The sequence below is a fragment of the Echeneis naucrates genome, chromosome 23, assembly GCF_900963305.1.
Source record: "Echeneis naucrates chromosome 23, fEcheNa1.1, whole genome shotgun sequence".
Lineage (NCBI taxonomy): Eukaryota > Metazoa > Chordata > Actinopteri > Carangiformes > Echeneidae > Echeneis > Echeneis naucrates.
In genome coordinates, this window is record NC_042533.1 from 6,839,928 (window position 1) to 6,864,959 (window position 25,032).

General features: G+C 38.8%; 1 protein-coding gene across 1 annotated transcript in view; it reads left to right on the forward strand.

Moving 5' to 3' along the window:
- Positions 1-25,032, forward strand: part of cacna2d4a (calcium channel, voltage-dependent, alpha 2/delta subunit 4a) — a 67,824-nt gene continuing 42,792 nt past the window's right edge. Inside the window, exons 1-26 of the mRNA XM_029495702.1 lie at positions 1-105; positions 2,989-3,070; positions 5,170-5,286; positions 5,368-5,427; positions 5,713-5,875; positions 5,963-6,094; positions 6,496-6,556; positions 7,414-7,564; positions 8,487-8,561; positions 9,822-9,911; positions 10,084-10,197; positions 10,369-10,447; positions 11,280-11,413; positions 12,542-12,619; positions 12,825-12,905; positions 13,046-13,120; positions 13,206-13,292; positions 13,419-13,490; positions 13,755-13,816; positions 14,120-14,187; positions 14,280-14,325; positions 14,403-14,500; positions 14,685-14,778; positions 14,950-15,042; positions 16,430-16,557; positions 18,575-18,643. Coding sequence (XP_029351562.1) covers positions 29-105; positions 2,989-3,070; positions 5,170-5,286; positions 5,368-5,427; positions 5,713-5,875; positions 5,963-6,094; positions 6,496-6,556; positions 7,414-7,564; positions 8,487-8,561; positions 9,822-9,911; positions 10,084-10,197; positions 10,369-10,447; positions 11,280-11,413; positions 12,542-12,619; positions 12,825-12,905; positions 13,046-13,120; positions 13,206-13,292; positions 13,419-13,490; positions 13,755-13,816; positions 14,120-14,187; positions 14,280-14,325; positions 14,403-14,500; positions 14,685-14,778; positions 14,950-15,042; positions 16,430-16,557; positions 18,575-18,643 — 2,386 coding nt within the window. The 5' untranslated portion in view covers positions 1-28. The remainder of the gene's footprint in view (positions 106-2,988; positions 3,071-5,169; positions 5,287-5,367; positions 5,428-5,712; positions 5,876-5,962; positions 6,095-6,495; positions 6,557-7,413; positions 7,565-8,486; positions 8,562-9,821; positions 9,912-10,083; positions 10,198-10,368; positions 10,448-11,279; positions 11,414-12,541; positions 12,620-12,824; positions 12,906-13,045; positions 13,121-13,205; positions 13,293-13,418; positions 13,491-13,754; positions 13,817-14,119; positions 14,188-14,279; positions 14,326-14,402; positions 14,501-14,684; positions 14,779-14,949; positions 15,043-16,429; positions 16,558-18,574; positions 18,644-25,032) is intronic.

Here is a 25,032-nt window from a genome sequence, read left to right on the forward strand (position 1 = left end):
CAGGAGTGGGCTGCACGGGGGGAGGCTGATGATGCTGATGTGGATAATCTTCTTCAGCTCGCTGTGCCTGATGGCCGACGGACAGATGAAGATCCCACCAGAAACGTGAGTACAGCTGCAGCAGGAAAAACAGACTTTTTCCTCATCAAATGAAACATCAGGAGGACGTCTACTGGTCCAACCTTTTCACCTAAGTTCTATCAAGGCGTGGAAAAATTGCTTCTCCATCATTTCACTTGCACCTGTACTTTTATCACTATGACATTATTCATTAAATTTGTGGATTTAATGAAATATTGCCTTTATCTGCATTCACCTGATCACACACTATAGTTTTGCTTTCCTGTTCTGATGATTGCATCCACACTAACAAGGTGACACAATGTGCTGCCATTTACAAGTTTGATGAACACAAATAGTGCTTTGTTAAGACATTACATCAACAATTGTGCCAGGTAATTTCTGGATGGGCACCCTGTCCAGCCTACATGCAGCTTTACCCTTGTTGAAGCCACATGTCGGAAGGATGAGCCAATGCTGTTCTTGCTATTTTGGCTGATAAGTCCACTCAGATACATATGGGCCATATGGGGACCCATGGGACACAGCTAACTGCCAAACTATCATACAGCTTATCAGCTGCAGCCAAAGACATTCAAGTTGATGGATAGATATTGCATATTAGAGTGAATGCAAAAAAAAAGAAGACATTAGTGAACCAGATTTTGTATTTTGCTTCAATTAAGAGTAATTTCACTTTGACATATTAAGCTGACATGTAGAGACATTTAGAATAAAGTTGACTGAAACGCATTGATATGACAGATCTTAAATCGATCTGGCATCGTTGGACTGACTTGCTATTTCAGACCAAACTGAAAAATATTTACATGGTTGGATGGCCTTGGAATTAAGTGTAGTCATTCATGATCACAGAATACAACTTTTATGGCTTTGGTGGTCCTGACTTTTCCTTCCATGCCACCAAATGCTCATCTACTTGATACGGATCATATGATGATTTTTAATCACTTTGGTAATCAAGTCCAAGTTTTTCTCCCATTACCAATGGGAAGGTTTAGTTTAGTTCTTTATCACCGCATAACAGCACAATAATGTTATCATTTAGTTCGCCAGTGTCCCTTACACAACCATTAGCATGGCTGTAAACTGTAAAGTTGACTTGACTGTGATTATTTTTTACTGATAAAGCCTTCTCTCAGCTGAATATTTCTTTTGGGACTGAAACGCTGTGTTTATTCTCCAGAAGCCAGACGAGGCTCTTTTCCCTGAACAGCTTTCAAACCTCCTGCTGACTAAAAACGCTAACAGATCGATACAGTACTGTCAGTCCATAATAGCCTATTAACTGTGTGTCTGTGTGTGTTAGAATGGAAGGGGGCCGAGAGGGACAGAGAAATACACAAATACAGGAGCATTTTGTTTGTATACCTGCCCTGGCCGGATACTGTGTTTTCAGGAGTATGTCTGTGGCAATCCATTTTGTGACAATTTCCTACCAACACATTTGCCAACCAAAATCATAAAACAATGGAGGCTTATGCAGTTTGGGGATATAATTAGTGAATGTGTGTCTTGCACTTACTCAACTCGGACAATTTGTGATATCACTATAGGCAGGATGGCTTCTGGGACGGCAGTGTTAAGCAGCCCAGGTCACAGAGGTCACTGAGCCCAAAGTCCCCCTGTTTGCCTGGCAGCAGGGCCCCTCTGGCTTTGGAAGTCCGTGGGGCCATGACTGGAACATTTCCGGCCAAGAGGGTGACATCTTCAGCCTCTGAGGCCACAATGAAAAACACCCAAATAAACAGAAAACTGACAGTGAGACATTTGAGCAACAAATCTAATAAAACTGAAATATAAATGGCGACAAGTGAGTGTATATAGATCGAAGACTAATCCAGACATTTACAAAGGACAAAAAGGTCCCTTCTTAGTTAAAAAGAAGAATTTGTTATTTTCCTGAAGAGTAAAGAAAATAAGGCACCTTATTTGGTCACTGGAGGAGTTTGCTGTTTTTTGTCCCATCTGTAGAGGTACAGTGAGTAAAGAGGTACTCACTGTGTTGCATTTGCTCCACATTTGAGGCAGGTTTGACATGCTGCCTGCTTAAGGCTCTGTCAGGCTCTGTTCAGCTGTCAGAGGGGAAATTTTACTGTTGAATAAAAACAACCTCTGGTCTGTTAGGAAACTCTGCATACGAAAACAGTCTTATTCATCTCACTTTAAGATCTGAGCCAAAACATCTTACACTTAACTACTGAACAGCCTCTACACTCTCCGTCCTCACATTCAAAAGTGAACACATTCCTATTCTCCAATGAACATATCAACAAGTCAACAAATTTTTAGTACCATTGCTGGCAGGGTAGCTGTCACCACCCTGACTGCTCACTTGGAGCAAATTGGCTGACTCCCCATAGGTTGAGCCATCTGTCACATCCTGTCTACTCTCTAACCTCTATTACCTTACCTTGGCTGCCTTCACATCGAGGATTTGTAGAATTACTACATGTTACTGAGCACCAAATAACCCCCTTGACCTGGCAGCCGGACAGCTTTTACCGCCACCTTCTTGATAATCTCTTTTAGCCTGTTATTGGTGAATTCAGGATGGGCAGAGGATAATATATGAACAGACCTCTTCTTTTTCTCAAACTGAGGGAGTCAGATTTGTTACTAATTGGCCTGCTTTAAGATCAAATCCAATTTGTTCCAAAGTTGCTTCAGTTCTAACAGAATAAGTCAGTTTATTGCGATGTAAAAAGGGAGCTTTATTAAAGGATGGCTGGATGATTTATTAGACAATCTGAAAAAAGGTGGTAGAGAATCCGGACTAAGATCCATTTTTTTTTACATCTCTTTACACATCTATCAAATAACTACACTGAGAGGAAAGATACCACCCACAGACACAGTGTTAACAGTTTGGGGAATGATCCATGATCGTGTTTCCTCTGTGTCCAGGGTGCAGCAGTGGGCTGTGACCTTTGGCAAGGAGATAGCTGCCCTGTCTGCCAGATACTCTGGAGCTAAACTGCTACAAAAGGTGAGAAGCCAAACGCATACACACACACTGCCAGATACACATTTTATATACCCAGGCTAAAGGCAGTGCCACACATGAGATTCATCATATTGTACTTGAGTAATAAACACAAATCTTTGGTGTTGAGGAAGAGTAATGCTGATTGGAGTTGGGATTTAATCCCTTTGCTTGATTATCCCTAACATACATTACAGGGCCAGTGGAGGGATATGTACAGAGGGCCATTGTGGGTTGTGTTTACAGCCTACGCCCCCCCCAGTCTCAAAACATAAACAGTTATCTATTATTTCAGAAAACCTCACACTGTTGCCTGGTTACATGTCATTTACAGTTTGGCTTTTAAAATGATACAGAGCAGAAAAAATGCAGAAAGACAAATGCACTTTAAAACAGGATATAGCACACATGACATCATCATATCATACTGAGACGGGTGGGATCTGGATTCATCCCTCTGCTACATCAGCCAATAAGGATCCGACTGACTGGCATACATTTGCTGTACAACATCTGCACATGGCCCAGAGACCAATGTGATGACACACTTAATTCAAATATACTTGACACATTCAAGCACAAATGCATGTACACTCTTGCTTTCTTGGAACACGCATGAGAATCCCATAAAAACACACACACGCTAAAATATCATGCAGATGCACTGTTACTTGCCATTGAGACTCAATGCAAGGATATGTTGTTATGTGTCTTTTGTGTGTCTTTTAGTAATTAGGGTGTGTGCTTTTTCTGTGCATGCCACCCTGTAGAATCCCCAGCAGGGCTGCTCACCATCTGCCACACACACAAACACACACATTGAAATTGTGTGTCCACAGAAATGTGCGCCTACTGACCGTCTCCCTCTATTCGTGTACTGTATTTATCGTTATGTCCTTTTTACACCACAGCATTTTCTGTCATATATGACAGCAAACTTCACACAAACCTCCACAGATTTTGTGAGCCTGCTATGTAGTTTGTTCTTAACGCTGTATTGTAGACAGAATTAAGCTACACCTGAGGACACCACCTGCCACCTTTACTTCGTAAAAATTATTTTCCAGAGGGAGAAACCCACAGTGACTATTTTGACAAAAGCAGTGGCTGTTAAAGAGTTGTGGTGGTTGATGTTGAGACAAAAACAGATATGACAGAATTATTTAGAATAAAATCAAAGCATACTTCTCTTAGTTTTCTCTAGTCTCTGTCTGTGGACATTATGTGTAAACAGCATCTAGGGCATTAGTTTAATCTCCAAGAAGCCATTAATCACCCATGGCTGTGCAGTTGATGTCTTTCTTGTTATCTGTGGAACATTTAGTGACTTTGTCTTCCTGTCTGAGTCAACTGGATAGGATATTAAAAATGCTATAGTTTTAATGTAGCTGCAATTGAGACTATGTGGTTATTTGTCATTTGTCCTTTATCACCCATTCTCTGTTTTACATCTGTTTGTTTCTCTTATCTTCCTGTTGTTCATAAAGGAAATTAAAACATATCACCTGTGGAAGTGGAAATAAAACATATCTTTTATTTTGAATGATTAGACTGTAATTATTTCTTTCCCAAGTTTTCCAAGAGGTTCTGGCGACAGTCTAACCCCAGCCTTAATGAATAACATATATGAAACGTGAAAGGGTTCTTTATCTGTCTGCCATTCTGGGAACTGGGGATTTTCTACTAACAAGCCTGCTTCCTTGATATTTTAATAACCTAAATCCCAGAGTTGAGGGAGGGCAATTATCTTGCTGAAGGTAATAGAAAATGAGTCCATCATCACTCCCGGAAATTAACTTTTCAGTCCAGTGGTAACAGCAAGGGATCCCTCAAATTACACTCATCAAGCTGTTTAAATTAATAGTACAATGAACAAATGCACCAGCCATGAGAAGCCATAAAAGTAAGTTTGGTTCAGTCAGACACTTTAATCATCTTGATCAGATCTTGATCATCCAAATCCCTTAGTTTGAAAACTGAATTAAAACCAAACATTAACTTTTTCTATTTATAAAAGTTATAATAGCATAATAGTTGCATCTGTACTGCACTCTGCGTCTGGATGTATTTCTCTTGTATATTGATATGTGTCTGTTTTGAAGAAATATAAGGATGTTGAGGGTGTGGTGAAAATGGAGGAGGTGGACGGAGAGGAGCTGGTGAAAAAGTTTGCAGAGGAGATGGAGGAGATGCTCGGGAGGAAGATGAAGTCTGTCAAGGTAATAGTACTTTTTATACTCGTCTTACATGGTTCATTATATGTGCATACTTTGACCCTAACCAGGTTGTTTTTATCACAGAGGTTAGCAGAAGCAGCAGAGGATGCTGATCTTTACCATGAGTATAATGAAACTATGGAGGTATGTGACAATATACTGTATATTACCTTCTGAGCTCAGTTTGTGACATCTAAGCCTATTTAAATGTATTTATTTTGTAAAGATAAGAGAATGTAACCATCAGATTTTTTGCTATTAATTGATGACCCCTCTTCACTTTATAGTGTCAGATTGAAACAGTGTCACATAAAAGAGAGGAAACAAAGTAAACTGAGATTTCTACAGCCCAACTTCATAGAAGAAAACTGAGCTGTTTCATCACATAATCTACATATCAAAGTCATGATCAGATATTTTTCTATCCAGTTTGACTACTATAACTCCATGCTGGTCAACACAGTGGATGAGGATGGGAACCCGGTGCCACTGGGAGGAGAATTCCCACTAGAGGAAAATGAACATTTCAATAAATTGCCAGTCAACACACAAATGAGTAACATTCAAGTTCCCACTAATGTCTACAACAAAGGTAACACACATGCCCTTCTTATACAGTGTTTATCCAATGGCCTGTGGCATATCTATATTGTTTTGGTCTTTCTCTCACTTTTTGTAGATCCAGACATTCTTAATGGGGCCTACATGTCCGAGGCCCTAAATGATGTGTTCATTGAAAACTTCCAGAAAGATCCGACTCTCACATGGCAGTACTTTGGCAGCTCTACAGGCTTCTTCAGGCTGTACCCAGGTATGTACACCTCACAGCTGCCTGCATTCAGGACACGTCACAATTCTCCCAATTTCACTGTCTTCATTTGAACTTTCTCCGGCGTCGGCACAGCGTTCACACAAGCCAAGCATTACACTTACACAGCAACTGACAAGGCAGGAAACTGTGGGTCAAACGTGATGACTCAGTATGGCTGCTGATAAGTTCTCTTCTGTTTGTTTCTGTGTGAGTGTGTGACGGAGGAATTGTGTCATAGCTTGTTTTATTAATCTGCTCCCTCATCTATCACGGTCTCATTTGACAGCCTGTCACCCTCCATCCATGCATCCAGTTCTACATCCAGTCATCTATCAAACCAGATTGCTTAGCAGCAGTCTGTCGTCTGTCAGTTTTTGACCACTTTCTCTGTGTCTCTCTAGGGATCCAGTGGATTCCAGATGAAAATGGTGTTGTCACATTTGACTGCAGGAACAGAAATTGGTAAATCCATATCCATGTCATGTTCAGTCTACTTCCTGATTGATGCCAAGCAGACAGTTAGAGATAAATGTAGTGCTTGAAAATACACTGTAGTGCTTTTGAGGATATGATGGGAGACGACTCAACTTATCCTGAATCATTTAACTCCAGTGAACAACTCAAACAAATACTCATCGGGCACCATTAGATTCACATTGATCAGCTATGCCTGATCAACATTTGCGGTTTTTGAACAAAATGTGTTTTTAGCATAGTGTTTTCCCCCTTAATTTAACTCTGAACAGAAATTGTGAGGTGATGTGGTTTAAAGCAAAGCATTTTTATTAGTCAGCCTTAACTGATCATAACCAGCGTTTTTCACAGCGGACATTTCACCTTGACATTTAAGGTCTGGTCTATTTAAGCATCCCAGTTAAACATAACAGTGTGACAGGGAGTTAGCAGCCACAACCGGGCCCCTGAAACAGCAGTTTAATGGGATTCAATCATCATTCATTTTATTTTTTACAGTCACATGTTGAAATGTGTAAAAAAAGACTGAACTCTTGTACAGTCAAACAGTACATCAAATTCCAGGAATTCGGGTTCAGGTTCTCAGACAGGATATTCTGGGTAACACAGGGAGGAGATGGAAAGTTTGCTGAACACAACTGCTACTGGGGAAAATCTTATTTATGTTAATGAGCTTAGAAAATCTAGGGATGATCATAAAGGGATAAAGGGAAGCATGGGCGGAAGAACAGAGGAACAAATAAAAGGATAAGGCCTGAACTTTGTCTGCTCTCGCTGACTGCTGGTAAATAACCAGCCTCTGTGATTTGAGTTACATTATACCCTCTCTCTCTGTCCCTCTGTAGGTATATCCAAGCAGCCACATCTCCTAAAGATGTGATGATCGTGGTGGATGTCAGTGGTAGTATGAAAGGACTGAGACTGACCATCGCCAAACACACCATCAATACAATCCTTGATACATTGGGAGAAAATGACTTTGTTAACATCATAGCTGTAAGCATACACACACACACACACACACATGCATGCAAACATAGTACACTAAAAAGAAAAAAAAAATAGCTGACAGACGTGAGCAGTCTAAGACTCACAAAGATGTGTTTAAGTCCTGATGAGTGTGACAAACAGATTAACACTCTTAACACCCAACTGTATGGTCAAACTAACATGCAGGTAGAGACTAGGTTAAACACAGGAAGCACAACGAAAGGACACTAGTGTACATAGAGAGAAATACGAAAATCCAACGTTCAGTTCATGCCAAGCCTTTACTTTTGGAAGTAGCATCAAAGCTTGAAAATTTCGTTTTGTTTCTCAGTTTTTCAGGATTTTGGCCGGGTGTTGGCCTACAACTACAAATCAGTGTAATAAGCATGGTTTATCCTGGTATTACTGCGTGTGTAATCATATGCCTCCTGAAAATCCGCTGCCTTAAGCTGTTTTTACACAGAATTTAAAGCCACACTCCTTACAATGGAATGACCATGTTAGTGAGCATTTTGTTTTAAAATGAGACCTCCTCTTGTCATAATGAGGGTTCAAATCCCACTTTCTTCTGAGGAATACATATTCTAATATGGATTTTCTTGACCTTGAATTAAATACCTATCTATTTCAAAAAAATGTATTAAATGTACTAAAATATGAAGTGCACATATCCAAACACAATTTAACACCAATGTTTGTAATAATTTGGTAATTTAACAATAAAAGCACTTAAAGCAAACTTCAAAGTAATTCGACAGCATTCCTCTATTTTAGATGAGCTATAATAGCCATAAGGTTGGCCAGAGTGATACAGTGTAAGTTGGTGAAACGCAACTCTGAACTGAACATCATCACTTAGAAAAGGAGATCATGGTGAATGATCTTTAATTGTATTGAGTTAGTCTGTATATTTGGTTTCTCTCTGCAGTACAGTGACTATGTTCGCTATGTGGAGCCCTGCTTCAAGGGCACACTGGTACAAGCTGATCTGGATAACAGAGAGGTAAAACACGCACACACACACACACACCCACACCCACACACAGTCTCACAGCTAATTAATTCACTTAACCTGTGTTAACCCATTAACCGTCAGCTGTTATCTCACTAATCCTCTAAAGACAAAGATTATGCTGTTATCAAATGACAGGTGAAACGTCCCAGCAACCCCGTGTTATGGGGTTAGAAACTATTTGTGAAAGGGTTGCATGATGAAGCTCTTAGAACCACTTCACAATTCTTGCATTTGTTTGCCCTTAATCTTCTCTTTGTCTTTTAGTCTCTTGTTCTCTTTTCTTCTCTCTTCTTTTGCACCTTTTTGAATTTACATATACAACTGCATTAATGTCTCATTGCTTCGATGTGGCTTTAATATCTTTCATCCCTTCCTCATCTGTGTCTCCATTTTTGTATGTCCCAACACCTGCTCAGTCTGCTTAGCCTTGTGTGTATGTGTGTGTGTGTGCATAATGTGGTGGATGTATGCCCTACTTTCAATCCCCTTCACATCATGGCAGATCAGGTAAGGTTGCTGGCTGCTGACAATTTTAAGTAGGTCACATGACCTGTCAACAAGGGATTTGATTGGTTGAATGCCAAGAGAGGCAGACTGTAGCAGAATGGGCTTACAGATGTTGGCTGACATACTTACATGCATTTACAGGAAGATGATCTTAAGTTTTATGGTTGTTATATCAGATTCATATGGGAGTTCTCAAAAACAATTTTCATGTTGACTCCCACTGAAATTCAGAATGACTTTCCCCAAACTCTACAGGAGATTGGTTATTGGTTTTGTCAGCTGTGTGTGAGTTGGTGAAATGCAGCATGTACAAAGTTGTCTCTGGAAAAAAGATATGAACTAAAAAAACTCACTAAAATGTGATTATAATTAAAAAGTACACAGCAATAATCGCAGGAATGATGTTGACTTAGTTTGTATTTGTAAAATGATATCAAGTCAGGCCAGGTCTCTCCCTGGTTTCCATTGCAGTTGCATGACAGTGTAGCCAATTATCTGTGTTTGTGGGTCGGTGTGTCTGTGTGGTGATTAATCCTGATGACATCCTAGTGTAGTGATTTTGCTGTACTTGGTCAGTGTGCCAGAGAGCCACGGATAATCCTTCACTACAATCTTTCTCTCACTCCTTCATGATCTCTCACTACTTATTCTTTGACGAACTATACACCTTTAGTAAAAGAGCAAGATCCAGGGATCAGTGATAATGTCTATTTAATCAATTATTGTATGTCTCTCCTCCAGCATTTCAAGCTTTTAGTCGAAAACCTTCATGTCAAAGGAGAGGGTAAAGTGAAAAAAGCAATGAAGGAATCTTTCAAGATCCTCAATGAGGTTTGTTCCTGTTTGCAACAATATACAGAAATGTACTAACTGGCTCACAGTATTCAGAATTGCTGGCCATGAAATTGTAAAATTAATTTTATATCCACAGTTAAATGGTCTGAGTTGGGTTCTTTGGTCTAATTTAGGATTGAATAAATTGTGTGTGTGCATTTGTGTTAAGGCTGCAGCACTGGGCCAAGGCAGCCTTTGCAACCAGGCCATCATGCTCATTACAGATGGGGCCATGGAGGACTTCCAGGATGTTTTTGAAGAGTTCAACTGGCCAGAACGACGGGTATGATGCTCACACACACACAAAAACCACACAACCATGACTAAAAACAAGCAATAGCGAAATGTAATGTGTAATGTGAGCACACAAGTCTCAACTATTTGTATGAAGTTGTTTGGATTGACAAATGGGACTAATCGCTTGGTACTTTACTCAACTTTATTGTGTCTCCAGGTGCGAGTGTTCACTTATCTCATTGGACGAGAGATGACGTTTGCTGACAATGTCAAATGGATTGCATGTAACAATAAGGGTATGAAGTGATCTCATGAAACTGGGCATCAGATGCTGCCCCCTTGTGCTGTACATTGGGCCATGCACCGGTTCCGGCATGAATATAATCACTTTATTCTGCTCTGGGCACATCAAAATCCCCTGACTAAATACCCGATTATCAGCATAGATACACTGTAAACATTTTGCTCGCCAAAAATATCATATCTGTGTGCCTGTCTTTGTGTGTACATTTGTGTATGTATGTGTGCGTTTGTGTGTGTAATGGGTAACAGGTGCACTCCCTTCTGTTGCATACACAGGCATTTGCTTCTGCCAGTAACAAAATATCTGTCATAAATCTGACAAACACCCATATTTATATTTTTGCTAAAACCGTCTCCTTGCAATTTAAGTTTTAGTCAGATGAGGAGAACTATTTAAAATATATAAACAGCAGCACACAGAGAGAAACACAGGGGGAAAAAAAAGGCTTTCACACATTCACATATTCATATCTGGCAGCATCTCAGTAGCCTGTTGTCATTGAGCAGCTTCACCACAGGTATCCCATTGACGTCATTGTCCTCCACTTGCAGAAATGCCACAAATCTTAGACTGAGCCAAGCTTGAAAGAATGCTAAAAGCACAATCCCATCGATTGGGATTAAAAAATAATTTAGTGCCATAGGGACCACAAGGTTTTCTGATGTCTGATGAATTAATTTATTGCTTTTAAAATAATACCCAAATGTTGGAGCAAGAAACATAAAAATATAGTGAACACTTTCCTATGGTGAATACTTTGAGTTGTAGGTTTCCTGTTTCAGTAATATAGGATTTATGGTATTTATTCTTTTTTTTCCAAACAGGTTACTACACACACATCTCCACATTGGCTGATGTCCAGGAAAATGTTATGGAATACCTCCATGTTCTCAGTCGGCCTATGGTCATCAACCACGACCATGACATTATATGGACTGAAGCATATATGGACAGTGTGGTCAGTCTACTTTTCATATTATGAGGGTGCTATCTGGTAAACTTATTCAAATTATCACTCACTTTTTGATAGACTCATTCAGAACGCCTCCTCTCTTATTCATTTTGTTGAGATATTAGTTTACATTGCTGAGGATGCTTGTGCTGACATTTACATAGTATGACCTCTCAGTTTACCTTGACATCAGATCATGGAATGAATAAATAATGAAGACTTGTTGAAAAACAAAAAACAAAAGACAAGGACAGAGTTTGTCAGCGATCATCTCAAGCTGGACTGCCTTTGTTATATTTCTTAACAGCAGTGTATCAATCTTTATGTTTCTCCCCATGTTGCTGAAACACCCATCCATCCCAAACACCAATGCAGTTTATTCGCAGCATCCAATATCATAGCAACGGTACAGAACACCATGGCAACCACCACCAACCAGCTCTGTCCCATTAACGGCAGAAAATAGGCTCATGTTCCTGATGTCAATACATCTAACCAGCACCATTTCACAAACCATAGAATCTACCATCAAGATTTATTATAAAGTATTTCATTGAATATTTACTTGACATTTGGATTATTTTACCGTTTACGCCTTCATTCATCTTCGTCTTCACCTGCAGCATTTCATGCCGTTTCATGTCTTTCCTCCATCTCTGCCTTCAGTTTCCAAACACAGAGACGGTAATGATTAATTGACCTGCTTAAATTAACCTAGCAAAGCTTTATCAAACGTACATAATCTGTTTAATGTTGATAGTGAAGTAGTATGTGGCTAAATAAACTTTCTACCTTTAGCTTCAGTTGCTAAAGATAGCTTAGCTTAACCTGTAGAAAATTAGCCTAGCTTAGTTTTTAGCCGAACCCTGCAGGTTAATGTGCTGCTTTCGTGTTGCTACTGTGCTTTAACCTTTTGTTGAACGCGTCTTCACGGTTTTATTAGTTATTTAACATTCAACATTTCATTTTATAGGTGTAGTTTCACACTTTTTCACGCTCTTTTCACTCCTTTGTTAGATGTTAGCTTGACGAAGTTAGCCGTTTACCTTAATGAACCACGTGATGAAACATCACCTGTTCGGTCAGATTCATAAGTTAATTCATAAGTGAATTGTGTGTCTTTGTGGATCATAGCTGTTCAACACTCAGGCCCAAAGCCTGCTCCTGATGACCTCTGTGGCCATGCCTGTATTCAGCAAGAAGAAAGAGACTGTACGTATTTATTCATCAGATTACATATCTCATAAAAGTCTTTTTGGGTCCATAATGGTATTTGAGTCACCTTTCCTTTGCAAGTACGAAAATATCCTCCCAAGAGAATATACAATGTACAGATCTTATAACTAAGGTATATTTGTGTGTCAGTTTCCTCTTTATTCTGTGCTTGTGACTTTATGAACTTGTTTTTTTCCTCAAGTTATCTCATGGGATTCTGCTTGGAGTGGTAGGAACTGATGTGGCCCTCAGAGAACTAATGAAATTAGCTCCAAGATATAAGGTAAACCATGGCCAACACATACTACACTGTATCACAAAGCTGTCGCCAAGAACTGTTTTGATGCTCCTCCATGATGGCACATAAACTGCCACATCAGTGATCTGTGAGTATGTGATTGTGTTCATTCTCTGTCCTTTCAGCTGGGTGTCCACGGTTATGCCTACCTCATCACTAACAACGGCTACATCCTCTCCCATCCTGACCTACGACCTCTGGTACAAATCAATATATCATTATGCTTTGAATTATTGCTGCCGAGAGGTATTTAGGTGTGTGGACTCATATGCGTGCATGTCACAGTATAAGGAAGGGAAGAAGCTGAAGCCAAAACCCAACTATAACAGTGTTGATCTGTCAGAGGTGGAATGGGAGGACACAGAGGAGAAAGTGAGGAACACACACTCACACAGACATTTGTCAGTTCTCTGCTTTCTTTACACTGTCCATCAGTGTGACTTGTGTTACTGAGAATTTAAAGCATGGCATAATGAGTATGTGATGTCTGTGTCTTAGCTGAGGACAGCCATGGTAAAAGGGGAAACTGGAACCTTATCTTTGGACGTCAGAACCTCAGTGGACAAAGGAGTGAGTACTTTCATGTCTGTGAGTGTGTCTGTGTGTGTCAGGACAACAAGGACCTATTTCAAGTATTTCATTGGAGAACTGATTTTCCTCTTTCTTTTCTTCCTCTTTATTTTCATTGTCATTTTCATATCTTCAAAGTTTTGTTTTCCCATTCTAATTCTTATTTGGCCTTTTATTTATTTTAATATTTTCTGTACAAGCTGTCTATTCTTCTCTTTGTTCTCATTATCAGTTTTATAGACTATTTCTTTCTGTCTCACGCAGAGGAGAGTGATGTTCTTGAAGAATGATTACTTCTACACCGTCATCAATGAAACACCATTTAGGTGTGTCTGATTTCCTTTAAATTAACAGGATTACTTTGTCTGTATTAAATTTATATCTATATTAAAATGTGATATTCACCACATCCTGCAACCTCCAATGCATTATAGTGAGTAATTAAAAGAATGTAGGTAATATCTACTCTAGCCTGATATTATGAACTGTTTCTCTGAATAACATTAAATACTTACTGTTGGAAATATGTATGAGCCCTGGTTATTTTGAGCTTTACTTATTCTGCAAACAATGAGGTTGTTGTCACAGTTTATTGTATGTCTTTTAATTTTCTTCTTTCTGTTTGGCAGTCTAGGTATAGTTTTAACAAGGGGACATGGGAAATATATCTTCATAGGAAACGTGTCTGTAGAGGAAGGTAAGGGTTTCTCTTCTGTCTCAGTTTATCTGTACTTGTGGCTGCCTTTGTTCCTCTTCTATGTTCAAGTCTTTCTTTTCTTTTTTCTCCAGGTCTTCACGACTTATTGGCTCCAGATCTGACCATAGCTAATGAATGGTGAGCAGAAATGGTGAAACCTAAATAGTGATAGTAGTATGTCACTTATGTATGTCTGTGCGTGTTTATGTTTGTAGGACATACTGTGAGACGGATATTGACCCAGCCCATCGTAAACTGACCCAGCTGCAAGCTGTAGTGGGATACCTCACTGGCAAAGAGTCTGATCTGGAGTGTAAGTGTACACACCAATTTCAGTCATCATTCTTTCATTTGGGAAGAACAAATATACCCAGTCACTCCAATTCATTACCATGGGGATACTGTGTGTTTACATGGAGTCAGAAAGCAAAGAACAGAGAGCCACACACTAAAACTGCATGAAGTATTAAACAACAGACCAGTGTTTTTCCCCACAGGTGATGAAGAGTTGTTGCAACAAGCGCTGTTTGATGCTGTGATCACAGCCCCTATGGAAGCTTACTGGACCACCATTATGCTCAACACATCTGGGTGAATATTTACACACATGCAATTACTAAAATGTTGTTTTAACATAAGGATGTTTATGCGATTACTTGCTTTATGTTTTATTAATATTTATCCCATATTTCTCTGTTTGCTCCACCTTTGTCTTTATGATGTCCCTCCCTCTCTCACTCTCTCTGTCTCACTCCCTCTCAGTGTGGAGGAAGGGGTAGAAACCGCCTTCTTGGGGACCCGTTCAGGCCTGATGAGATTCCAGTGGTATACCGGTTTGGAGAAAAGATTAGCTAAGTGAGTTATAAAAACACAACACAACACACATTTTTTTTTTATTTGAAAATGGACTAAATGTCATCACTATTCAAAGTAAATAAGGATGTAAAACAGAAAGTGTTAAAGTTTTGAATTACAGTAACATGTGAGTTCATCCCCCTGGTGGTCATGAAAGGGGAAGCTGGGCCAGATGGTAAAGAATCCAGTTTACAATTTACTTACTCCAAAACAAGATACTTATTTAAATTGTTATGTACTGTTGAGTTCCCAAAGTGAACTCGCGCATTCGTTTGATGAAGGATGCATGAGACGTCCAAATCAGTTTCACGTTTTATTATTTAACATCTGACAGCAAAATAGATTATAGAAAAAGAGATTGTTTACAGAGACCAGACTATGTCTCCCTGACCAGCAGACAACTCCAGCATCAGTTCACGAAGTATGATGCTCTATCTTTCCCTGGTCCAGCTTATGTTATGGTTACACAAAGGAAATGAGGAATGTGGGTGTAGTTCTCTTCAAGTGCACACTTCCTCCTCGTGATATCTGGCTCCGCTCTCGCGATCAGCTCCTGGCGGCTGTTGATAGTCCCTGTTTTTGTGCAAAAGGAAGAAGAACTGACAAACCACAATCCCCACAATCCCAGTGTATTTTCTGCACTGTCAACAGTTAGAAGGCCACAGTTACATAATATATATTGTATATGGATATTTCATAAAAGATGTTTTTCAATCATGTCTGTATTCTATCCTCATTACATTGTGCAATTGTTATTTGATTTATGCGAGTGTCACTCTCTACTTCAACATAAGCAGTTAATCAAATTCGAACAATATAATCAAAGAGTATAAAAGCATGTGAGAAGTGTAAAATCAGATATTACAACGTGTTTAACTAAGTTTAAACTGAATAATCATCAAAGTGCAAAGGTGTGTGTGAGAAACATAAAATCAGATATCCCAACAGTACAAAAACAGATGATGTTAATTTCAAGTGTAGACTGGCAGACATCAAGCTGTTGTGACATCATGACTTATCCATTCTTTGAAACAGGTTATCTATTATCAATCCGAACCATACATATGAGTCAAAAATCATTATTTTAGCTTCTTTAGGGTTTTAAAGCATCACTGGAGATGAGTAGACAAATAGTTATATTGTCTCTTGCTATTAGGTTTCAGATTTATTTCCTCTGTACTGCTCTCACTTAATTTTGCTTCATCTCATCCCATTTTTTTAAATTGTATTTAAATCATTTTATGTTTTCCTCATTATTTTTCCTTCAGCTATCTCAGCTATTTCTTTGTGCTATTCTCCTTTTTCATCTTCAACTTCTTAGCCTTTGTCATCATTTCAGACTTGAGATAATATCTTTTCCTTTAAGCCTATTTTTGTCTCTCCCCAGGTCTTTCCTGACCTCCACAGACAAAGAGAATATCTTCACATTGGACCATTTCCCAGAGTGGTACCGTAGAGCAGCTGAGTACCCAGCTGGACAGTTTCTATACTACATGCCCAGAGAAGACACTAGAGGTATACACAAGAAGAGATAACTTTACTGAGCAAATGCACACACATGGGCACACAGAACTGTTTTGTTTTTTTTCCAGTTTTATTAGAGTAATCTCTCAATGACTCATTTCCCTGCAGCCAGCAGGCTACAAATGCTCATTTCTTATTACTTCATTGTTTATTCATATATTCTGTATCTAGATAGTTTCTTATACAGTTTAAATGAGTCAGAGGAATGTTTTTTTTTTAATGAGGCAAAATGCCCAAAAATTGTCACTTCAGTTATTATGGATTTTCTAATGTGGTTCATATTCTGTGACCTTTACTACAGCTACTGTCATTATATTTATCATCACATCGTACTAACACGTAATGCCATTTTCAACCGAGAGACCATGAGATGTGGTTTCAGCAGGATTCTGTAGATGCGACTTTGAGCTTAGCTCCTCTCTGCCTTGTGAATTGCCTCTACCACAGTGTCATATTTAGAATGACATGTTTCCTGCTAGGTGCTCCAGGCAAGCAAAAGATACACTTTTAACTCTATTTTCACTAAACATACACAATTATATGTAATGATGTTTATGTCCTCACTTACTTAAAAGTTCAAGAAATGTAGTTTCAACCGTGCTGTCAGATTTCAGACTAGTTATAATTACATGCAGCATTCGGTAAAGAAGATAAAATTCTGTATGTAGTAAGGACATGGATTTTAAATCCTGATAGTACATGGAGAATTGATAGTGTTTGAACCTTTATTTCTAAATCAAGATTGTTATTATGGATATCTCACCTCCATTATTTTTTAATGTTTGACATTTAAGCAGAAAATAGTTCTCTATGATCTTTGGGGAGATCGTGAGTACAGTGTGTTTTGTTTAGATTTGTTCAGGGACTATGAGGGTGACTATAGCGCCACCTTCAGTGCAGAAGCGGTGGAGCACCAAACTAAGGAGGGAGGGAGAGAACAGAGGAAGGCAGAGGAGGTGGAAGAGGAGGGTAGAGAAAACTATTACTGATTCTTAGCATGCCTCCTCTTTTGATTTATCCTCATTTGTGTTCATTAAAAGGATGAAGAGTGACACCTTGCTTTCCATTTCTTCATCCTTCTCTTTGTTGTTTTCTCTAGTCTGTTTTTCGTGTTATGCTTCCCTCACCCCCTCCTCTCTCTCTGTCTCTCACTATAAGTGCATGCAAATACAATAAGGAACCTCCTGTTCACTTTTAAGGACTCAGTAAGGCTTTGGTTCATGTCTTTTATGTGAAATAATCAATTATTCTTGGAAAGTCAGAATCTGTTTTCATAGTTTGGTTATTTTTCCCCCTCATCATTTGATTATATCATCTCAAAGCAGCAAACCCCTGTTACAGGATTTCCTGATTGCAAAGCTCCATGACTGTCCTGCAGGCAGAGTTAACAGCAGAAATATAAATACAAGGCTGGCAGAAAAACATAATACACATACTGTTATGAGCATGTTAGTCGGTTAGTTCTGATAATCTGTGTTATGTAACGCTTAAATTGGCTGGAATCTGTGGCTTGGCAGTTGGCATCTGCTAGCATGGAGGCTGTGAATAGACAAGCAAAGTATGACTTTATTAGATGTTACCTCCTTAGTTCAAATCCATCTCTCCAATATTTTCAAACGCATTTTGATATATAGCACGGTGGCTAGTGGTTAGTGCTGTTGCTCCACAATGGGAAGTTCATGGTTGTTGGGGCTGGGGCCTTTCTGTGTGGAGTTTGTGTGGGTTTCCTCTGGGTACTCCATAAACGGATAAGTGTTAGAAGATGAATGAATGAATACATTTTGATATATGTTTTAACAATGCAGCTGTCGAAATGGCTGTGAGTGCTCACAAAACACCCACTTTTAATAAATATATCCACAAGCATTTTGCATGCATATGCCTATGTTTGGAAGGAATATTTGTGCTTTATTGATGTGCATGCCTGCTTCTGTTTCCACCTGCATGTTATGATAAACTACTATATATTCTTGTGGATTCTGGCTAACTGTAGGTGTTGCTCTCCCAGCAGGTAGGATTGTGATCTCTACCACTGCTGTCACTGTGATGGTGGGCACAAAGACTGCCATTGCTGGAGGTAGGATGACAATATATTAATTCATTTCTTCCCTTGATACACTCTCACCCTCTTTCTGTTACATGAATGCTTTCTCTTCTTCGCTGACATTTGAACTTGTTCATTTGATGGGGACGGCTGGTTGTGTCTGATGAGCTGGGTCGTCAGTAACACTTGGTGATGAGACAAGAGATTAACTTAATACATGTTTATGACAGGTTAAAAATTGGTATTCTGTTCTTATTGCTCTGGATGTGATGACAAGGTCTTCAAAGGACATGATTTTGTGAGAAGTGTTAAATTTACCTTGAGGTTGAAAGATTCATAGTTAGTCAGTGAGGTGCCGCAACAGGAAAAACTGTACCATTTTATAGAGTAATACAATCCCATAGAAAAATAGTTTGAGAAGCTGTGAGTGACTAAGTCTGTAATTTAGATAGAAGCCTTTTTTGTGTAGTTCATACTCCCAGGCTTTGTTTCACTGCTTCTTGATGTATGGGTTATTCGGTGTGTTTATCCTGGTCAACCCATCTGTGACTGACACATTCATCAGTCATATATCTGAGTGCAACAAGGTCTCTTGAGCTGCATCCTTAGAACATGGGTGTGTGTATGCATATATGTGTGTGTGTATGTGTGCATTTGGTGCCTCATTACAGTGAAAGACAGAGGAAACAAATGACAATCCAAACACATTTGTACAAAAACACAGATGCTTACCTGTATTTCAGAGGTTTTGGTAAAATTGTCTAAGATGTAATAATTATTTTCAGTTCAATTCAGTTTCATTTATATTGTTTCAAGTCATATCTTCCAAAAGCTTACAATATTATGTACAGGACCCCCCCAAAAGCCACTATTTAACTGGACAAAACCCAACAACAGAGCTGGTAAGGTGCCTGTTTGGTTGGGCCAAGAGGGAAAAATGAGGGCAAAATGAGAATAAGGAGGATTGTAATACTTATAGGTGTGTGTTATATATAGTAACAACAGCAGCTCTAGATTAATAGCTGTAAGCTCTGACTCCCATTCTACCCCGGAAACTGTAGGAACCACAAGTAGCCCTGGATTTTGAGACCAAAGTGTTTGTCACTACTAAGCAATGTCTTTACCCGGATTTTTTTATTGTAGAATGTCATATGTTAAATTTCTACACCGTATTTCAGAGCAACATTGAGGGGAAAGTGAAAATGTCTTTAAAATCATTATATATTTGGAAATGGAGACCAGGTAGAAAAGGGTTTCTTGACTTTATTCTCATTCCCTCTCCATGCTTTTTCTGGCTTTTGCTTAATTCCTCCCCCCTCTGCTTGTTTGGGAGCTACATAACAGTATGCTGTATCCAGATCGCTGCTTTGGCCTGTGTCTGTTGTCAGCTGTCAGAAGCCCAAACAAGTAGATGGCAAATCTGAATAACATTGACAGGAAAGTAGGTGCACATTCAACAAAAGCATATTCAAAAAGAGCCGTTTTCATAGTTCCTGCACCACTGGATGTCTAGTTTTACAGCCTTTCTACCAGGTCTTTCTCTTTAACAAAAACACAGAGAGAATGGCTGTATAAATGTTTTATAGACTTGCTTTTTCTCACTTAATTTGACACACACATACAAACTATCTGTTTCACCCACTGTATCTCTTCTTTACTTTTGTTGAAACCTTACATACACCTAATTTTTTAAGCCTCTCTCTAAGATGTCAGACCTGTCTTCCTTCTCCTTGCTTTATTTTTCTGTCATATCTTGCTTCCTCTTTTTCCATGCCTTCCCTCTACATCTGTTTCTTGCCATATCTGAGCAAGGCTGCATTGTCATTTCTGAACAGAAAGCTGTTAAACATTCAAAAGCTGCCCTATCATGGGTCACATGAACATATGAACATAAAGCTTTATTGTAACGAGCCATGGTGCCACACCTGTGCAATTATGGCGTATGCTTGATGTAGCATTTAAAGATGTCTGCATGTAAATAAATCTCAGTTTGATTGTTACTTGTCTACTTCAGAGAGCCTTCAACGACACAATCATTTGCAGACGAAGCCATCTGTGATTCAGCCGACAGGCTTTCTGACAAATGTATTTGTTGTGTGATGTTGTAGAATAAATCAGCTACTTTATGATGAACACTGCTGACAAAAGAAAGGCTAAGCTATGCAACTGAACAGTCTTTTGTAGGCGAGCAGAAAATGTTTATTATTGTTTATGAGAATGCAGGTATAGATTCGTTAATGGCTACAGAAGGAAAGGTTGTGGTTCCACTTTTGACCACTGAGTGTCAGTGTTTGGCTGAATAGAAACCATTCAGTTTTCCACCATTGCCTGAGTGTGCTGTGTTCAATATTTATGCAGATTTGGTGGCAGATTTAATTTCTCATCCTGTGATGAAGGCCAGAGATTTTGTATTTTGAAGGCTGATCCAAACCAGTCAACAGTGACTACATAAACATTGTGTTTATTCAGATTTTAGGCCCAGCAATGGATTAGTATATCTTGGTGGCTAAAGTGACAGGCTGTATGTAAATAAACCCCGAACGTTCCTACTGACATAGAAACAGACTGAGAGGATGTGAAGGAGAACGCAAGATAAGCAAGCAAAAAAAAAAGACAGAGCGAGTCAAGAGAGGAATCAAGGGCTAAGGGAAGATATTTGACATGGAGGAGGAGGAGAGGAACCATGGGAAAATGATAATAAAAAAGGAGAAAAAGAAATAAGATAGGGGATTTGAAAAGTGAAAAACAAACATACAACAGACCAGACAGAGAAAAGGATAAAGAAGGCAAAGATGAGAAAAAAGGAGGTGAAAAGACAAAGAAAATAAAATAAAAATGATACGACTGAAAGATAAAAGGGGGCAAGTGTTTCAGACAAAAATGGAAATGTAAAAACTTTAATCTGCAAATTATTTTCTTCCATCCATTTTGAAGGAGAAATGTTCCAAATTTCTAGTAACTAAACTGGGATTACTTATGAACATTATTAGACTTCATTCTGTTATAAAAATATAATAATTGGTATCAATATTCCAAAGTAACCTTATCCAATACCATATGAGACCATATGAGACATTATTTGAATATCTGCTTTATTTTGTGCGAGTGAAAACTTTGACAACAACCGCAGTTGTTGTAATCTGACAAGCCTTGCCACTGGTCTGGATGTAAATTTGACATAAGTGTGATATGTTTTTATTTAAATCAATGCATATTGACCAGGAAATGCTTCGTTGTCATCATCATCATCATCATTTTCATATCATCATAATCACAATCATCATAATAACATAACACACCATAGATCTCTGGGCATTATATTATTCAGGCCCTCAGTCAACATGGCTGCTGCAGTTTTTAACATAGCAAACTATAGGTTATTATTCTTTACACACACACACACACACACACACACACACACACACACTCACAGGCTATAGAAACAGGGTTCAGCTTGCTAAGATACTTAGCTACCAACAGCACAAGACCCGCAGACCAGGGGTGAGAGGACGATGTTTCTACATTTATAGAAAGAGTTTAGACTTTTCCTTTCTTTCAGTCACTGCCCCTGTGAAGTCGACGGCCATGTTTACAAAAAATCCCTGAAAGGAATTCCTTTACTATGTTTTCATACATCTGAAAATGTCAATTGTAATTTCAAACCTATACTAGATTCATGTTTTACATTAGTGAGGTGACTTCTGTTGCAGAAGTCCATCTTAGACTTTTGCAATTGTAAACTTGTTCGGTATTGAACAGTGGATTTAATAGTCATCAGCAAAGCTTGAGCTTTTTTGCAGTTTTACTTATCATGTATCCCACTAGCTGAAACGCCATCAAATTATGTTCTGCACAACTTTTCTGTTGCTACTGATGCTTTCAAAGTAGTGTAATGTTTGTAAATTAAGAAAAGGGAGATTGTAAGAGTGCATCTTCAACATCATAATAAGTCCCTTACAAGTCTCATACAAGCCACTGTATTTGACATTTAGATTATTCTCACAATCATTCCCACCAAGCATGTCCCTAACTCATTTAAGCTGTATTATCATAACCATCCTTTGACTTGTGGTTTGGTTATGGTGTGTGACTGGAGACAATGTAGTACAGCACTGAAAAGTTAGTCCTGATATTTTGTTATTGGGAAGCATGATTTACCATAAATGCTCGTGCTGTTTCAAGTCAGCTACACATTATCACATTTGTGGGACATCAAGAGAGCCTTACAACATTAAGTTAAAAAAATTAACGTTGCATGCATGACTCAATGCTAAGTGAAGAATGACCAATTCCAGAGACCAGACAGCAACACTGGGCCTTTTTACATTCTTTCCAAACTCTTTCTATGCTTCTTGCAGAAACTTTACCAGCCACTGAACACAAATTATACAAAACACAACAAATTAAACATTACAAAGATTCCCAAAGCCTCAAATGAAAGATAAACAGACATTATTAACACAACAAAAGGCGTACATCATGAATTGATACATAAACCCATAAACAGTTACGTCAGAAACAGTTTGGGGACTGCTGGGCTAACACACAATAGAGACTAGTATAATAATAATAATCTGCATCATACCCAGGTATAAGATAACACTGCTAATATAAGCTCAGCCAATTTAACTTTCAGAGGGAACAACAGTTCTACTGTAGTGGAGCAATATGCAATGAAAGGCAGATTTTGAAGATTGGTTGACACTAAAGACACAAACACACTACTCTGCTAATGATGTTAAACTTTACAGAAATATTACAAAGGCATAAATTAGGATCTTCATTAAAACACGATGCAAAGTAAACAAACCTTTAGTTTGTTTTCGTTGTGTACTATTCAGACAGACATAAAGAAGTGATGATTGCTAAGTTGATAGACTCTTTGGCAGTGACTACATTTTAAGTTGGACAACTTCCATTGCATATTGCAGATCCTTTGGGGAAACATAAGGGATGACAACATGGTAGAAGGGACTGGTTAAAGGAAAGAAAGAAGGTGGAAATCTTGAAGGAAGTGTGACAACAAACTTTCCATAAATAGCACTGGATGGAAAGATGGCTGCGACCCGGAAACGGATAAGCGGTTGAAGATGAATGAATGAATGGAAAGATGGATGAAGAGATAAGGGGACAAGAAGGAAGAAGGGGGAAAATAGCAGCGTCTTTTTGTTTAATTCCTTGTTCATCTTAATCCCTCTAGGCAATTCATCCATTTTAGAAAGAAAGAGAGGGTAGGGGAGAGGGAAGCCAGAGGGGACTGATTAGGTAAATAAAGTGCAGGAGTCTGAGGTTTGTAGTCCTTAGATGAGTTTATGTAGTCCTTGCCAGGAGACAGGGTTCTCATATAGTTTTTTCATGCCATAGAAGCAAATTTTCATGTCTTTGATCAAAGATGATTTGCTTTGAAGCAAAATTTGTGGTCCTTTAAATTTCTTCATTCAAACTGTTGAATGATGCGATGTGACATCTCTGGCCCAGTCCAGAGCCATAGTACAGGAAAATGTTTTTGACCCCTTTTTTTGTGAGCTACTGATCATAATCATTTTACTAGCATCATGTAAGCAAGAGCCTTTTCCAGTTAAATGGCTAGTTACTCATTTAAGTTGTTGATAACATCCATTATGTGGTCCAGAAAGGGTAGAATCTATTTCTAGTCATCCACAAATGATCATTTCGTCGATTCAGATGGTTTCCTGTATAATTAAACGTCAATAGCAAGTCTCATGAGACAGGAGATTTGGGGGACACCGTTTTTGATTTTCAGTCAATGGAAATTCTGTGTGTATCCTCAGTGTCCTCTATGTGACAGAGCACTTGAGAAGCATGGACGATATAAATGACATCTTTATGTAGTTTATCCACGATGTTTCCTTAATTCCTTCCAAGCTTTCCATCGTTGTCTATTTCTTTGGAATGTCAAGGTCCAAAGGATCATCAGGATTAGGCCAGACGAGGGTGAAGGGTCCTGGCTTTTTGGAGGAACTACTGGCTTTGGAGAGGTTTAGGAGGAGAAAAATGCAAAACAAAACAAAACAAACAAACAAAAAAAAAAAACAGGCCAGACACTGCCTAATATCACAAATTCCTCTTATTATTGTGAATACTAGTCTCATCACCTTCATACGTAATGTAAATCCCTGAAAATTTTATCTAGTTTTTAGAAATACTGTCTGAGCATACACCATGAGCTTCTTGTAAAGGCTTAAATGATATGTGTCATACTTGTTTTTTCTCTATAGAAATAAATTTAGCAGCAGCCAGCAGCAGCAGTATGGGGTTGGTAGGCGACTTGAAGTGATGATTCTCAACAAATACTGCAGTGAGAATGGCTCCAAATGGAAGAGAAAATCAGGAAACACACAATATATGCGAGTGAAGGGAGTGTGTTAGAGAGAGGTGAGGGGTAAATATAGAAAGAGGAC